The 16638-nt window shown below is 43.5% G+C and overlaps 2 protein-coding genes across 5 annotated transcripts; both read left to right on the top strand.

The window, feature by feature from the left end:
* Positions 1-980: 980 nt before the first annotated feature.
* On the top strand, positions 981-10067 carry LOC127776721 (transcription factor TGAL8). Of its 3 annotated transcripts, none has more exons than XM_052303246.1 (10): positions 981-1084; positions 4027-4157; positions 4628-4686; positions 4777-4887; positions 5233-5376; positions 5735-5812; positions 6053-6086; positions 6274-6545; positions 9013-9315; positions 9718-10067. In XM_052303246.1, the coding sequence occupies exons 1-10, from the start codon at positions 996-998 to the stop codon at positions 9874-9876; spliced, it is 1380 nt and encodes a 459-aa protein (XP_052159206.1). In that variant the 5' UTR covers positions 981-995; the 3' UTR covers positions 9877-10067. The 3 variants fall into 3 exon arrangements, with proteins under 3 accessions (XP_052159206.1, XP_052159207.1, XP_052159208.1); XM_052303247.1 differs by lacking the exon at positions 981-1084 and adding an exon at positions 2796-3163; XM_052303248.1 differs by lacking the exon at positions 981-1084 and having other exon boundaries at positions 4039-4157; positions 4764-4887.
* Positions 10068-12726: 2659 nt separating this feature from the next.
* On the top strand, positions 12727-16212 carry LOC127777824 (FT-interacting protein 1). Of its 2 annotated transcripts, none has more exons than XM_052304445.1 (2): positions 12727-13268; positions 13410-16212. In XM_052304445.1, the coding sequence occupies exon 2, from the start codon at positions 13449-13451 to the stop codon at positions 15921-15923; it is 2475 nt and encodes an 824-aa protein (XP_052160405.1). In that variant the 5' UTR covers positions 12727-13268; positions 13410-13448; the 3' UTR covers positions 15924-16212. The 2 variants fall into 2 exon arrangements, with proteins under 2 accessions (XP_052160405.1, XP_052160404.1); XM_052304444.1 differs by having other exon boundaries at positions 12728-13327.
* The last annotated feature ends 426 nt before the right edge of the window (positions 16213-16638 follow it).

Raw genomic sequence — 16638 nt, 5'->3', positions numbered from 1 at the left:
CTTCCGCCACATCGACGGCGATGTCCCCGCCGACGGCGATCCTTCCCGCTCTCCGCCTCCGCCGTGGAGGTGTCACGATGGAAGGGCAAATCCGGCGAGCAACCACCGGGCCTGGAGGTTGTGATGTTTGCGGCGGCGGCGGGCGGAGCAACTGACGGCGACGGGGAGACGAGGCGGCGGTGGAAGAGAAGAAGACGGAGATAAATATTGGGATTGAGGATTTCCGTTGAGGTGCCCATGGTTTGGGGTTATAATTACTCTTCTGTTTCTCCAAGCAATTCTTTCTCTAGGCCGAGTAATTATCACTTTACCAGTCAAGTCAGTTTGAAGATTTCAGTCAAATTTATAGTTTCGCTCAACAAAAAATGTTTAGGTATTTGATGAAAATTTAGGCCTTTGAATCGAGTCTCTGATTTACAACAGTAGAAGAGCATATCACAGCTCTGCATTGATTTAGTTTTTACTCCTGTCAAGTAAGCCATAAGATTCTTGATTATTGGCAAACTGGCCAAATTACTTATTAAGTTCAGTTGGAGGTTTGGTGAGTTCTGTCCTTTTTTTTGATTCTTTGTGAAGATTACAAGATCCTGTGAATTTGATACGGCACAAGCTGCCTGGACAATTATATGTAGAGACAATTGACAAGTCATACTGACCGCTTTTTCCCCGATTACAAATTCAAAGTCTAACACTGTCTCAATGATTTGCTTCAAATGTTTCCTTTTTTTTTTTTTGTGAAGTGCACGAGCAGTATCTAAACTTGTGTGGGTGTATCATCTAGATCCCTAAACTCTCAAAATATATTTTTAGATCTTCAAATTTGTCTTGGGTATCGTATAAGTCCAAACGGGCCATGTACTTTACTCTTTTGTTTTTCTTTTTAAGGGCAATTTGCTTCAAATGTTACTATGGTTCCTTTACCTATTTATTAATTTCTTAGTGAAGTGCATGCGGGGGGTCATATCCTTACCTTCAGGCTTTCAGTGCAGGTACAAATGCAGCTGAAATGTTCAGAAAGGTTGGTCAGCCTGAAAGCTTCAGTGCTTCACACGGTTGATGATACAATGTGGCTGAAACTCCACAGGTAAATTATTTTGTGCTGCTAGTTATTGTACCTAATCAACCAGGCAATGCTTGGCCAATCCACAGTAAAGTATTGTGTATAGTATTTATATATTCATCTTTTTGAAAATTTGAATTTTCGACCTTAAATTTGGAGTTGATTTGGGGTTTTTTTTCATCGAAGTTTATTTTTCAGCATTTGCTTTTAGATCGCTAAGAACACGAATATAAAAGTTTTATTTACAAATTATTTTTCGTTTGTAAATATGCCGTTTCGCTTATTCCCCGAATAAGCGAAACGATGGGTCTGTTAGTTTGTTAGCTGGGCAAGCTGGCCTGTCTGTGGTTCAAGTTCTACCACTGATGACTGATTGCAACCATGGTAATAACTTAAGGCTTAAGACTTGACTACTTAAGGCTTAAGACTTGACTGTAGGTTTCTGAGACTAAATATGGCACCACTCTTGTGGTCATGTGTACAAGATATTAAACTACTGAGTAATACAGTGGCTTAGATCTGTAGTAAATTTGAACAACTCTGTCATTGACAAAAATTCTGTTTTAGTGCCCAATGTCAAAGAGGATATTTGTCCTGATATTGACAAAGAAAGTTCCAAAGAATTGAAACACATTACTTCACAACAGATAGACTTCTTTTTTTTCCCTTTGTGGTCGAAGCAAGAAAATAAGCAAAAGACAGCCCTTAAAAGATTTTTTTTGTTCTAATTATGGTGAACTCAGCACTTATCAGTGCTTCTAGCTAATTCAATCATTTTCTCAATTACTCCGCATCAGGAATTAATCATAGTTCAGTCAGTCTATGTCCATGTGTCCAAAAGGATGGCTTTTCAGTGCTGTTTAAAGGAAATTGAGACAACAAGAAAATTGGCCTGACGAATTCCTTAGCTTGAAACTTTAGTCTAGTCAAGAAGATATGTAATGTTGAACAGATACCATCCAATTTAGTTGGTTGCTTAGTCAGATAAAAACAAGTAATTCCGTTATACTTGTATAAGAGTGGCCTTTTCTGTCATTTTCTCGTTCTCCTAGGAGGTCTTTTCATTCTCTTGACCAAATCTTGTGAATTACAATATTATAATTATATAACACAATTAAGGTAGAGTGAAATGGATCTCTCTGCTGGAGGATGACACTACACCTAACCTAGATATATAGGCCAAAACAGTAGGTTGAATAACGCAACTTATACTGTAACCTAACAATGGGTCCTACTAGAAAAATAGTCACATGTATGTTTAGGAAAAATCTCCTAATTATGTATTGCCCAAATCCATTTATTTTCCACTTTTTGAGAATATTACATGAATTTTAAGGACGAACCGATTAGGATCCATCTGCTTGCCCTTGCTGCTCTTCATGATTATACAAAATTTAAGTAGCTCGACACAAAAGAAATAGACTATTTGTTAACAAAGCAACAATAAAGAAGTTCAAGGTTATACAAATCATTGGAAATTTGTAATATCACCTAATCAATTGAATCCATCAATTCAAGTAGATTCAAACATAGAGTGGAATTGGACCGACTCTATAACTATGTTTCTTTTAACCAAATCCACTTTCAGAAATATTAATATATGATACTAAATGAGAAGGGTAAAACTGCTCCAAAACTGTCTGATTCACAGTCTTTTTCACATTTTTTTTCTTTCCTGTCCGATAATAAGTATGTCTGCTTTCCAAGTTTTCTTTAACCACTGGTTCCCGTTCCATTTCTTGCACAACTACTCCTCTAGCCAAAAGTCATCCTTTAGCTTCTGGTCAGAAGAACAGCCGCAGGGCCTGCTTGGAAGGGGATTAATTTGAGCAAGTCAGCAGGCAAGTTTGGGAGAGGAACAAAAAGTTTGCGGGTATCGATAAATTCATCGGTTGATCATAGAAGATCAGATGGGAAAGAAGCAGGAGATGGATTTGGATTACTAGGCTGTCAGATAGCATTTCAAGATGGGTGAATCATGTCTGAAGTGATTCAGAAGGAAGGTTGAAGCACTGCTGTTTAGTTTAAGGAAGTATTTTTCATGGCTTATCCTTCCACCTCTGGCATGATCCAAGCTTCTTCCTCCCTCCATGGCAGCATCACGTAAAACCAACAATTTCTTCCCTCAACCTTTGTCTTGATTAATTATCTATTTCATCTAGTCTTGATTCTCTATTTCACTAAAACAAAGGACTTGTGTATGTCCATATTTGTAAAATTTAATCTATTTCCCTACTGACAATACTGCTTTTAATCATGATTACCCTGAAATGGATCTCTATTTCATTAAAATAATGGACTTTGTGTACGTTATTGTTTGAAAAATTAATTTATTTCCCTTCTGACAATCATGCTTGTTTCCTCAAATGGATTAATTGTGATCAATCTACGCCCTTTTTCACCTTAGCTACTTGGAGTACTTCTGTTTTTGTTTTCTCATGCATATGATGATTTTCTCAGACTAAGGTGGCATTTTATATAATGATTGAGATTGCGAAGATCGTTTAAGAAGTTTTACCCTTCCCCCACATGTTTAATTCTTCTCTGTTTTTAGTTGTTTAGGGGGGATTAATTGATTGACTAAAAGTTTTTTTCCTGCAGAAAAGAACCCATATTACCCCCTCCCTTTTTTTTTTTGTTTTTAAGCAATGAGTATGTTTAACTTTTGCACCCTTTTCCAACATCAATTTGTTCATTTATAATTCTATGGACCACATTCAGATAATCAGCTTGATTGTTCCTTTCTAATTCCATCCTCCCCCCCCCCCCCTCTTTTTTTTAAAGCAATGAGTATGTTTAACTTTTTGCACCCTTTTCCAACATCAATTTGTTCCTTTCTAATTCCATGGACCACATTCGGACAATATACCATTAAGAAAAATCAAGCTCTAAATCAGTCGCAGTAGAGCTACGTACTAAATGCAAAATAGAGACTAATGGTATATTGTCATAATGTGTAAATGCAGAAGAAGGAACCCTGAAGGATATGACATGCCATCTGATTTGGATCAAGCTCTCCTCCTCTACTTTGATGGCCAGGAACAAGATAAGCCATCTACTCAAGAAGAACCCCACAAACCACTTAATTTTGTAAAAGGTCGATCTACTGTTAAGAGTATTTTGTCATAGTATATTACAATCATGGCTTGAAGAAAATCACAAAGAATGTCATGCATACATTGATTTCTGTGATTTGACTTGCTTTAGCTTATAGCTAGATGTGTAAGATTAGGAATGGCTACCAATCTTCTCATTCCCTTTCTTTTCCTTTTGGTCATTATAGTCATACATGATTTTATTAGCTAATTGGAGAAGTGTGACACGTAACAAACATAGCTGATATGGTCGCAGGATCTTGCTAGAAGATTGCAACCAAAAAGAACATATTTTTTGCCCCACTTTTTTGAAGATCTTGGCCACACGCATTTGAAAAATTAGCACAGATATATATCTGGGAGACACATCAGTTGCATGTGTGCATGAAAGCATGCAAGCACCTGCCTACAAACTATGTAAATTACTAAATCATAATGCATAATTACTGAACTTGTTCATGTGTGCATGCAGAGACTCTCAACATCTTCCCCTCCCAGCCAATGGATGGAGAGCCAACTCCAACACCAAAGGTATATATGTTAATATGTGCACATATGTATCTCTAGCTAGCTATCACAATTTAAGCGTGTTGTTCACAAGGTGCCAGTTCTCCTCTTAAGGCTTCGATGTCAGCGCCGCCCATCGCCGGCTTTTCCAGGAGATCGCCGGCGCCAGCGGCGGCAGATGGCAGGCCACTCACCCTAGGCAAGACCTCCAAGGCAGCATTCAAGGTTTAACTTTTTTACACACGTACGCCTCTGTAGTTGTCCGGAATTTTTCTCGGTTAGACTGTTGTATCATTTTTTTACCCCGTCATATGGGTGGCGTTTTAGTCTTTGGATAGATGGCTTTTGATCAATCTTGTGTTCCCTTTTAGTTGTGTATGTTGGGTGTTTTGGCTGTGTGCACTTTCGTGGTACAGAGGCTATGAGTATACTCAGACTTTTGAGTTCAATAAACCTTCCATTATCTAATTAAAAAAGGATAGTTGTATCACATTGGTATAACTGGGTGAGTTAAATAAAGTTTCCATTATCTTAAATGTTACTATAATTTTGTATCCATATGGCAACTAGAAAGAAGGTGGCAGTGGCAGCGGCGGCGCCATGGCAGCGTCAGCAAGTTCAGAGCTCAAGGGGCCCAAGACGCCGGACCCCAAAACGCTGAGAAGGCTGGCGCAGAATAGAGAGGCCGCAAGAAAGAGCAGGCTAAGGAAGAAGGTGATTACTTACTATAGTTACTACTATTACTATATACCCCATTGATTAACCAGCTCAATAGCAAGCTAAGCTAGTTAATTAGTACTAGTACTCTTGTACTAATATCAGTCAACAAATGAACAAGTAGTCAGCCCTCAGAAGCCTAAATAAACAAAAATCTTTGGAGCTAGCAAGAAAAGCAAAGAGATGGTGGAAGTAGCTAGTGAAGTTAACCTACCACCTAATGGGAGTTGTGTGTTAGACACATGCATGGGCTTTGCATTTGTTTTTTCTTTGCAGAATCTGATACCTTCGCTTCATATTATCATGTGTAATTAATCCTTAATTTGTTCTCTTTTTATTTTTGTCTGTGTGACAGGCTTACATTCAGCAGCTAGAGACAGGCAGGATCAGGCTGGCGCATCTTGAACAGGAGATACAATTCACAAGAGCTCAGGTGAAAATTAATAAGCAGCAGAGAACTGAATCATCTCACAGAGGACGGATTTGGTTTGGGAAATATTAATTACTACTCGCAATTTATAAACCACCAATATTTGTAGGAGAATCGAAGTTTCTACTACTAGGCAAATAATCAATATCTAAAATTAAGAACAAATTATCTCGAACGAACAATTTGTGTTTGTAAAAAAAACAATTTATAAGTTATATGATGTGTTTCTGTATCTCCCTGCAGGGTGCATTCTGCGGTGCTGGAATTCTAAGCCCAGGTTAACACTTTCGAACTAGCATTTAATCATAATAAAGAGATTTACACTGCTCCATCTCACGTTAAACTTAACACGCCTAGCAACAATAGTTATTTGCATGTCTTGGTGCAAAGACCATAAGTATTTATATATGTCATATCATCTAACAAAAATGCATTTATATATACATTATGTGAGGGCGTTTCAGACGCTGCATTGTTCAACTTGGAGTATGAGCGGTGGCAGGAGGCACACCACCAAGTGATCAGCCGGCTCCGGGCCGCTGTGGAGGAGCACCGACCGGATGGCGAGCTGCAGCCCCATGTCGATGAAGCCATGTCACACTATGGGGTGCTGATGGCTCACAAAGCTAGGCTGGTTGGTGCTGACCCCCTCCACCTCCTCTCCGGCCTGTGGAAGGGCGCCGTAGAGCAATGCTTCCTCTGGATAGGCGGCTTCCGCCCCTCGGAGCTTATCAAGGTAGGCTACTTCTCTTCTGTGAATGTTTGAATTTTTTATAGTTTTATATCAGATTCATGCTTTCTTTTTAAAATAGTATGAAAGTTTTGCTGGATCAATCAGACGGTCCAAATCCCTTACAAAGTACCGTACATGACATCTTTTACAATGGTCTATACTGATAACACCCCACCAACAAGTAACATACCACCTCACGTGCTACCTTGATCCATCTCATCAACATCGCTCATGGGCCTTCCTCTACTGCAACCAGTTTTCTCCTTTGCTGCTTACGAAAATTGATTTTTCATAAGTGGTACAGTACTTTAAGAGTATCCCTGTTTTTATAGTCAGCTACCATAAAACTACCGTTTCCACAAGCAGTCACAGAGCAGGATTTTTTTAAGTCCACCTGTAAAAATAAATAATATGTAATGCCGGCGAAAATGGTTTTTAGTAGTGAGCTTCCTCCCCTCTCCTGTTCATATATTTTTTTAAAAGAGACATTAATTTGCTAAATTATATTAGGAGGCAAGCATCTTTTTATGTACAAGACGTGGCACACCCATAGAGGTGTGCCTTGAAAAATGGAAGAATTTTCTTTAGCAGCTGTCCCGATAAAATAAAATGTTAGCTGGAGATGAATCTATACCCACGTCTTAATGTCCAAATTCATTAAAATTCCACATACGCTTTTCAATCTACCTGTCATGTTCTAGATGAAGGTCAAAATTTACTCAATACTTTGCCTCCATATATTTTCCTCGTTACAAAAGCCTGATTGAAACTTGAAAGGGGCAGCAAAAGAATTTGCCGTTAATTTGAAATTTCACAGTTTCTTTGTTAATTTTGCAATTTCGGTCCATACCTGTATTGTGAAGCAAAATTTAAAACCTTGATTCTTTAAAGAAGCAAGAGCAGGCTAAGAAAGGTATAACGCATAAATGAGCTTGAATACTCTTAGAAAAATAATTACATTCAAGTAAATATATTTATTTGTGCTAGTTTGGATATTGAGAGCAGTGTACTATAAATCAGTCAGCACCTTCTTCTATTTTTCTTTTTTTTCCCATGAGTTAGACACATTAGGTACCTAAGCTGACAACTAATGCAAAAATAACAGAAATACAGTATAGGTACCCAAAGTTTCTTTTTGCTGGGATTACCCAAAGTTTTACGGGATATTATAGGAAAGCACAAATTTAAGAGCACGTTATATTTACGGGATTTTACCCAAAATTGTACAAAATCCATACGTTCCAAATTAAGCTAGGAGCCCTATAAATATGCCTTGGAGCACGGAAAACTATTGTTCTGGAGGAGGATATATAGATGCTTTCTTCGACTGATTAAATGCTACAGATAGCATATATACGAAATCACGAAATAAAATTGTGCACTGGAGACATATATATGTTCCAATCATCAACCCAAACAAAACATTTTTAAGATTATGTGGCACTCTTGAAATCGACAAAATAAAACTCCCAATGGCAATGGTAATGGCCCTTGCCACCTGCCGCTCTGCTACCAAAGTAAGTACTAGTAGCTACTCCCTCTGTCCCATAATATAGCAATCTAGTATCGGATGGGACATTTTATAGTACAACTAATCTAGATAGGAAGGTGTCTAGATTTATTATACTATGAAATATCACATCCAGTACTAGGACGAAGGGAGTAGTTAGGTAGGTGATGGGCAGTTAGGCTTTGGAATTCTTCATGGATTGAGAAGTAGAGATGCGTACATGCGCAAGCGTCGATCACCAGATGGCCGGGGTTGGTGGAGATCGATATATCGAGCAGGTAGAGGTAGCCGATCGATCTAGCTACGTTTGTGTCACATTCTCGATGGAGACATCGTCTGGAACCGTTGATAGAGATGCATTTTAGGACCCCTGAACATGCGTGTTGTCGCTCGTTAATTTCTTTCGTCTAATAATTTAATTTTGTTGTTAAAATAACTGAATTAAATAACGGTGTTGCGAGCATTCCATATTTTACCATGCGAAAAGATAAAATTTTCATTTGATTAGATGAACGAGAACAGATAAGTAGTACAGCTACATGATTATGTTTTTCTTTCTCTTTTTTAAGATATAAATTGAACTTGAACTTACACATATCTATGGAATGACATGTGGTAGAGGAATCTATAAATATTCAAAATATTTCCTGACTTTAATTTTGTCATGATTAATTAGTTTGAAGATATATTTTACTTTTCTTCTTAGCAATTTCATAAAAGAGCGTGGTGCGCAACAAATTAATATAACTCGATAAAAAGCCCTTAACATTAGTCCTATAATCAAATTCAAAATGGATCATACATAGCATTTGGCGCAATTCATATGTTGAATTACATAGCATCTCGCACAATTCATATGTTGAATTAATTTTTAGGTATAGCTTATTAGATACTTCCTCCATTTTAAAATAAGCAAACCTTGTAAATCTTTTCTGAATCAATTACTGCATTTATGCACAGGTTGTGATCCGGCATGTGGAGCCCCTGACGGAGCAGCAGCTCGCCGCCGTCTACAGCGCGCAGCAGGCGGCGAGGCAGGAGGAGGACGCGCTCGACGGCGGCCTGCAGGCGCTGCTCCGGTCGCTCTCCGACGTCGTCTCCTCGGACGCGCCGTCGTCGTCGCAGCAGACGCCGCCGGTGATGTACCACCCCTCCGCCGCCGCCGCCATGGCTGCGGCGAGCTTCATGGGGCAGTACGGCAGCTACAGCAACCTGCAGCTCGCCATGGACAAGCTCGCCAACCTCTCCATCTTCCTACGACAGGTAAATCAACAATCCTTTCTTCTAGACTTTTTAAGTTAATTTCTCTGAGCACTGAAGCTGATTTGGGTTGGGAAATTATTCTAAAACTCTCGAGGGGATGTCCTCTCGTTGTTTGCATAGTCTCACATAGTTATGAAAAAAAATTAAAAAGATAATTTGTTTACAAGAAAATTAAGAAGATAAATTAATATGTGATATATTACTCCATAAACATACAATTTTAAGTTGTATGTTTGTAGAGTGATAGCATACTACATATCTTCTAAAAAAAATTAAAATCTTTTATAGCTATTTGTGTGACATGCAAACAATAAGATAACATCCATTCGAGAGTTTCAAATCCACCCTCGATTTGGGTTGCAAGTTTTCGCATCGGTGACGACGTTGTGCGTGTATGTGTAGGCGGATGAGGAGAGGATGCGGACGCTGCACGCGCTGCGGCGGATGCTGACGGTGAGGCAGGCGGCGCGCTGCTTCGTCGCCGTCGACGACTACTTCGGCCGCCTCCGCGCGCTCGCCTTGTTCTGGACCACCACCCGGCCGCACCCGGCCGCCGGCTAGAAATCAATTGAATCGGCTTAGCTTAGGTTATTAGCCACACACGCACACATGCAAAGAGTAGCTAAGGCTATATAGCGACATGTAAGAGGGAGACGAGGAGTAGATATATAGCTAGAGAGAGCATATGCACCATCTTAACGATCAAAATAAGGTTGTATGTGTATTCGATCGGGAAAATAGTTTTAAAAATAGACTCGACGTGTTGATCTTGATTCTTTTTTTACTTTTTGAATGTTTAATTTTAAAATGAACCTTTTCAAAACTTACTTCCAGAATCTAAACTTTTTTTAATCGAGCTAATGTGCTTGACATGACAAAACAATACTGACATGTCACTCGTAGTGGGCGTGACAGTTTTATCCTGCCACCCTAGTGAGGATGGCGTGACTAAATAATATTGTCACGCTTGTCAGATCGTGGTGATAGATCTTGAAAATAATAAATTTCAAAAAGATCATATCTTGAAATAAATTTTACTAATGTTTAAAAAGGTTTAAAAAGTTACAAACATCATTGATCTTAGGACTTATTTGGATTGGAACTAATCTTTACACTAGCAAATCTTGACCTTACCAAATTTGGTAGCGTAGAATTTGTACGTATGGGTAAAAGATTCATAGAAAATCCACCAAACATCCATGTGGCATTATTGAAGTTGTCAAAATTTTAGTACGGCAAAAATTAACCTCAGTGGAACAAGCCCCTTTCTTAATCTAAAAGGAGATGGTTTGCAAATGTATCGAGGAAATTGCAAGTATCATTAGATTTAGGCCACTGATGCCGCCTCGAGTAAAAGCCCAAATTAACAGCATCCTGGGCTTGGCCTGTAAATTATAATTTCAATGGGCTGGAGTTGCAGATGTTAATTAATTTGGGCTGAAAGCTATACCAACTTTCTTCCAGGCCACATGCTCTCAAGAAAGAAATTAAGAAGAAAAAGAATCCAGAACGGCTAGATGCAGTGTGTTCCTGATGTAGAGGATCTTGCCTCTGACCAAACCAAGCTACTTACTGTATGCTTAAGACTACAGAACAATGATGCAACCATGAAATCATCTGCATACACCGATTAGCTATGACCGATGGGCTTGATTAGACCTCGGAATCCATATTAGTTTTATTTTAGATAATAGAAGCTTTATTAAGACTCAGTTAAATACACCAAGATGATACATTCTAACTGAGTTCATCCCCGGTCTCTGTATAGAATGTACACAGCCAAAAAACTGGACCTAAGAAGACTTCCTCATCATAAAACACAGAAACTAGTTGCTATCAATGCGTAGACTAGAAACACATAAACATATTAGTTTCATGCTGAGCCTAAGAACGATGCAAGATACACACTGATATTGCCGGTGGTGGTGAGGCGAGAGAATATATTCGCTGCTGCCTTTTTGACACATTTGCAGCTTAGCCAGTGGATGCATGCATGCCTCCTCTGCTCGGAATAAAGGCAACTTCCGTCTGCTTCTTTCTTAAGCTTATTCTGCAACGCATGTCATGTGTCTCATGTCTACTGTATTGGCATTCTGGTTCTCTCTAGCTTCCAGAATTTTTCAGCCACTATCTCGTGAATTGGCGGCTAAGAACATCTATGTGCAATCTGTGTATCGTTCTGTTGCTGCTAGCTAGTGGAAATGGATTCTGAATTTCTAACTCTTACAGGATGACCTAGTGCATGCTTTTACTTCTAAAAATGTAACATTACAACAAAGATTAACATTATACCCCCCCCCCCCTTCATTGAAAAATATAAGACATATTTCGACTATTTGATTTTGAGTTTTTATAAACGATTAATCCAATAATATTTAATTAGGTTCTGCCATAACAAAAGATATTTTTGGATTCATATTCGGAGGTACTTTCTTATGACTAAAGATAAAGATGAAGATGAAGATCAAGATTAAGTGTTTCACGCAAAACGATGTGGTAATAATGTGTGATTAATTAAGTTTTAATTATTACAAACTTGAAAAATGGATTAATCTGATATTTTAGAACAACTTTCATATAGAAAGTTTTCGTACGAAATGTACCATTTAGCAGTTTAAAAAACATGCCATTTTAATCCAAAAGTTTATCCCCTAATTTTAGAGGAAACGAACAGGGTATGTGACGTTGTAATTATAAGCGAAATAGCGTAGTAGAAAATTGTGGTCGAAGCATGTTTTGGGGCAGTCAAAATACGTCTTGTATTTTTGAGACATTTAACTATTTGCCACTTTTAAGATATGTCAATTAACTATTTGCCACTTACTGCCTATGATATGTGGGTTCAGTGACAAATTATTTATCACCACTCGTAAGAGATTATCGGTATAGAAGCATTTATCACTTCACAAAATTTCATGTCTAGACTCATCCTACCAAAACAAGAAAACTAAAGATCCGTCAGAACTGAATTCATAATATATTCTTTTCTTCTTGATACGTAGGTCAAATTAATTAGGACTCCAAAGTTTACGTGATGGTATATATATACACACACCTATCAGAGTTGTCAAATAGTATTGTCACAATTTCCGGCTAGCTCTGCTAATCCAATGGGTCAAAAATGAACTTTGCAACACAACAGTATAAAGAAGCATCGCTTTTTCTGAACGCTTTCCCTTTCCTTGCCCCTGCTACTGTTGTTTTTTTAAAAAAGGTAAAAAATTTAAAAAAGCGGCAACAGACCGCGTCGCTAAGCTGGAAATTACCTCTGAAAATCACCGGCGTTTCCACACACTGTGCAAGGTTCCTTGCCCCAAATCAAAGCGTCCATAAAGTTGAGAAGAAAGAAAAGAAAAAAAAAAACAAGGCTTAGCTAGCTAGCTACTTAAACAAAGCCCACACCACAACTCAAAGAATCGATTCCCCCATTGATCAATCAATCAATCGATGAGCTAGCTCTCTTTATTTACCACCCACAAACATCTTTTAATCCCCTTTGATCAACACATGATCGATCCATCTCTGATCAGTCTTTTGATCAGATCGATCACCATCTGTCCCTTTTTTTTCTCTGAATTTGAATCGATCCCTTCTCTGTTAATTTCTCCTTGCCATACATGGCTTCTGCCTCTTCTTGCTCAGCTTAAAGTTCAGAACCCTAGAAAGTTGTTATTGGCTTAGCTATAGCTGCTTGCTCTCCCACCAAGTCTACACTACTGTCACACACTGACATTGTCCGTCCTCCATGTACATGGATGCACAGCAAAAAGCCCTAGCTTAATTAGCTACGTATACCTTCCTTGTCGCCGGGTTCACCGCGGCGAGGCGACGTCGACGCCGACACCGGCGTCGCCGCTTTGCTTGCCGGCGAGGCCACCTCCCGGATGCCCCTCCATGGCCGTGCAGTGACCACGCATATGCCTGCTCATCACTTTCTCCTTGTAGAGTTCTAGGTATAAATGTCTCGCGCCATTGTTACCGTCTAGTGAAATCTCGATCTTGGAACATTTAGGTGAGATTATTGATGCCGAGTTATCTGCGAATTTTCATAGAGTTTTCCGGTGTTTTAATTCGATGGTGTGGTTTGGTTGCAGGTACAAGGTTGAAGACGACGGCCGGCAACGACGGCGACGATGACGATGACCGGAGGGCACCACCATGACGCGCACCACGAGGACTTCCAGCTGAAGGACACGAACCCGCTGCTGGGGGAGCAATGGCCGAAGGGCGCGGCGGGGCCGGCGCGGCCGGCCGTCGGCGGCGGCATCGCCGGGTGGCTGGGGTTGGAGAAGCCGTCGAGCACCTACGACCTCGTCGAGCAGATGTTCTTCCTGTACGTGCGCGTCGTCAAGGCGAAGGACCTCCCGCCCAACCCCATCACCGGGTCCCCCATGGATCCGTACGTCGAGGTCAAGCTCGGCAACTACAAGGGCACGACGAAGCACTACGACCGGCGAGCCAACCCGGAGTGGGACCAGGTGTTCGCCTTCTCCAAGTCGAGGGTGCAGTCCAACGTCCTCGAGGTGTACCTCAAGGACAAGGAGATGCTCGGCCGCGACGACTATGTCGGCCGCGTGGTGTTCGACCTCGCCGAGGTGCCCACCAGGGTGCCCCCCGACAGCCCCCTCGCGCCGCAGTGGTACCGCCTCGAGGAGCGGCGCGTTGGCGGCGGCGGCGACGGCGGCGGGTTGAAGGTGAGGGGGGAGCTGATGCTCGCCGTGTGGATTGGTACCCAGGCCGACGAGGCGTTCCCGGAGGCGTGGCACTCCGACGCCGCCACCGTCCGCGGCGAGGGCGTGGCGAGCGTGCGGTCCAAGGCGTACGTGTCGCCCAAGCTGTGGTACCTCCGCGTCAACGTGATCGAGGCGCAGGACGTGCAGCCGCAGGCGCGCGGGCGCGCGCCGGAGGTGTTCGTCAAGGCGCAGGTCGGGAACCAGATCCTCAAGACGTCGGTGGTGGCGGCGCCGACGCTGAACCCGCGGTGGAACGAGGACCTGGTGTTCGTCGTCGCCGAGCCGTTCGAGGAGCAGCTGGTGCTGACGGTGGAGGACCGGGTGACGCCGCGCAAGGACGACCTCCTCGGCCGCGCCGCGCTGCCGCTCGCGCTGTTCGAGAAGCGGCTGGACCACCGGCCGTTCGTCCAGTCGCGGTGGTTCGACCTCGAGAAGTTCGGGATCGGCGGCGCCATCGAGGGGGAGACGCGGCGGGAGCTCCGGTTCGCGAGCCGCGTGCACGTCAGGGCGTGCCTGGAGGGCGCCTACCACGTCATGGACGAGTCCACCATGTACATCAGCGACACCCGCCCCACGGCGAGGCAGCTCTGGAAGCCGCCCGTCGGCGTGCTCGAGGTCGGCATCCTCGGCGCTGCCGGCCTCCAGCCGATGAAGAATCGCGACGGCCGTGGCACCACCGACGCCTACTGCGTCGCCAAGTACGGCCAGAAGTGGGTCCGCACGCGCACCATGCTCGGCACCTTCAGCCCGACCTGGAACGAGCAGTACACCTGGGAGGTGTTCGACCCGTGCACCGTCATCACCATCGGCGTCTTCGACAACAACCACCTCGGCAACGGCAACGGCAACGGCAACAACGCCGGCGGCGGCGGAGGAGGAAGCCCGCCGGCGAGGGACGCCCGCGTCGGCAAGATCCGCATCCGCCTCTCGACGCTGGAGACCGACCGCGTGTACACGCACGCGTACCCGCTGATCGTGCTGCAGCCGTCGGGGGTGAAGAAGATGGGCGAGCTCCGCCTCGCCGTGCGGTTCACCTGCCTGTCGCTGATGAACATGGTGCACCTGTACACGCAGCCGCTGCTGCCGCGGATGCACTACCTCCACCCGTTCACGGTGACGCAGCTGGACGCGCTCCGGTACCAGGCGATGGGGATCGTGGCGGCGAGGCTGGGGCGCGCGGAGCCGCCGCTGCGGCGCGAGGTGGTGGAGTACATGCTCGACGTGGAGTCCCACATGTGGAGCATGCGGCGGAGCAAGGCCAACTTCTTCCGCGCCGTCTCGCTCTTCTCGGGGGCCGCCGCGGCGGCGCGGTGGTTCGCCGACGTGTGCCACTGGAAGAACGTTGCGACGACGGCGCTGGTGCACGTCCTCCTCCTCATCCTCGTGTGGTACCCGGAGCTGATCCTCCCCACGGTGTTCCTCTACATGTTCATGATCGGGCTGTGGAACTACCGGCGGCGGCCGCGCCACCCGCCGCACATGGACACCAAGATGTCGTGGGCGGAGGCGGTGCACCCCGACGAGCTGGACGAGGAGTTCGACACGTTCCCGACGTCGAGGCAGCAGGACGTGGTGTACATGAGGTACGACCGGCTGAGGAGCGTCGCCGGGAGGATACAGACGGTGGTCGGCGACATGGCGACGCAGGGGGAGAGGCTGCAGTCGCTGCTGGGGTGGCGGGACCCGAGGGCGACGTGCCTCTTCGTCGTCTTCTGCCTCGTCGCCGCCGTCGTGCTCTACGTGACGCCGTTCAGGGTGGTGGCGCTCGTCGCCGGCCTCTACCTGCTCCGCCACCCGCGGTTCCGCAGCCGCCTGCCGGCGGTGCCCAGCAACTTCTTCCGCCGCCTGCCGTCGCGGGCGGACAGCATGCTCTGAGCAAGACGACGTACGGCTTCAAAATGTTTGAAATTTTCAGTCCAAAAAGATGAGATTTCGTTTTGTTTTTGTTTTTGTTTACATTTTGCTGATGAATTTGGACACTTGAGATATGAGAATTTCCCTCCCATGTAACTATGTTTGTCTCGAGGATTCTAATAAGTGCATGCCTGGATTCTAATAATACGCAACTCTTTATAAGAAAGTTTAGGGAATGCCATTCTTCGTGATCTGTAATCTGGGCCTGAATTGGAATTAGGCTATTTTAGCCCCCACCAAGATCCATACATAGCCTAACAAAACTGAGTGGGTGATGAAGAAAGAATAAGTTCACTTTAGGTCCTTCAATTTGTCGCTAAGTCTAAATTCCTCGCTGAACTGCAATACCAGACCAGATATGACGTATCCCTCAACTTCCAAAACCAATACAAATAATGTCCTAAGACGATTTCGATGGTGGTTTCAGCTGACAACCGCTCTACAGAACCGCCGTTAACCATTGATCATTGAGGAGGCGTATTCTCAAGGGACCCATATCTACAGCTCTGTTAATGGGGGCGTGGTTTGGTAATACGCCAATTTGGCCACTATTAGTAGAAAAAATGATTTCTTTCACTTCACAATCCCAAATAATTCGCTTAGGAGTCAGTACATAAAGATTTAATTTCATTTCTTCAATTTGTTTTCCTCTTCTAAGTTTATAGCTTTCGTGCTA

The sequence above is a fragment of the Oryza glaberrima genome, chromosome 6, assembly GCF_000147395.1.
Source record: "Oryza glaberrima chromosome 6, OglaRS2, whole genome shotgun sequence".
NCBI classification, from domain to species: Eukaryota; Viridiplantae; Streptophyta; class Magnoliopsida; order Poales; family Poaceae; genus Oryza; species Oryza glaberrima.
The sequence above is the reverse complement of the archived record's forward strand: the minus strand, read 5'-3'. Positions and strand labels throughout refer to the sequence as shown.

Coding starts and splice junctions, on each gene's coding strand:
- LOC127776721 (XM_052303246.1), top strand. CDS start 996: ATGCAGCTGAAATGTTCAGAAAGGTTGGTCAGCCTGAAAGCTTCAGTG. Junction 1,085..4,026: donor ATGTGGCTGAAACTCCACAG/GTAAATTATTTT, acceptor GTGTAAATGCAG/AAGAAGGAACCCTGAAGGAT. Junction 4,888..5,232: donor CCTCCAAGGCAGCATTCAAG/GTTTAACTTTTT, acceptor TATGGCAACTAG/AAAGAAGGTGGCAGTGGCAG.
- LOC127777824 (XM_052304445.1), top strand. CDS start 13,449: ATGACGATGACCGGAGGGCACCACCATGACGCGCACCACGAGGACTTC.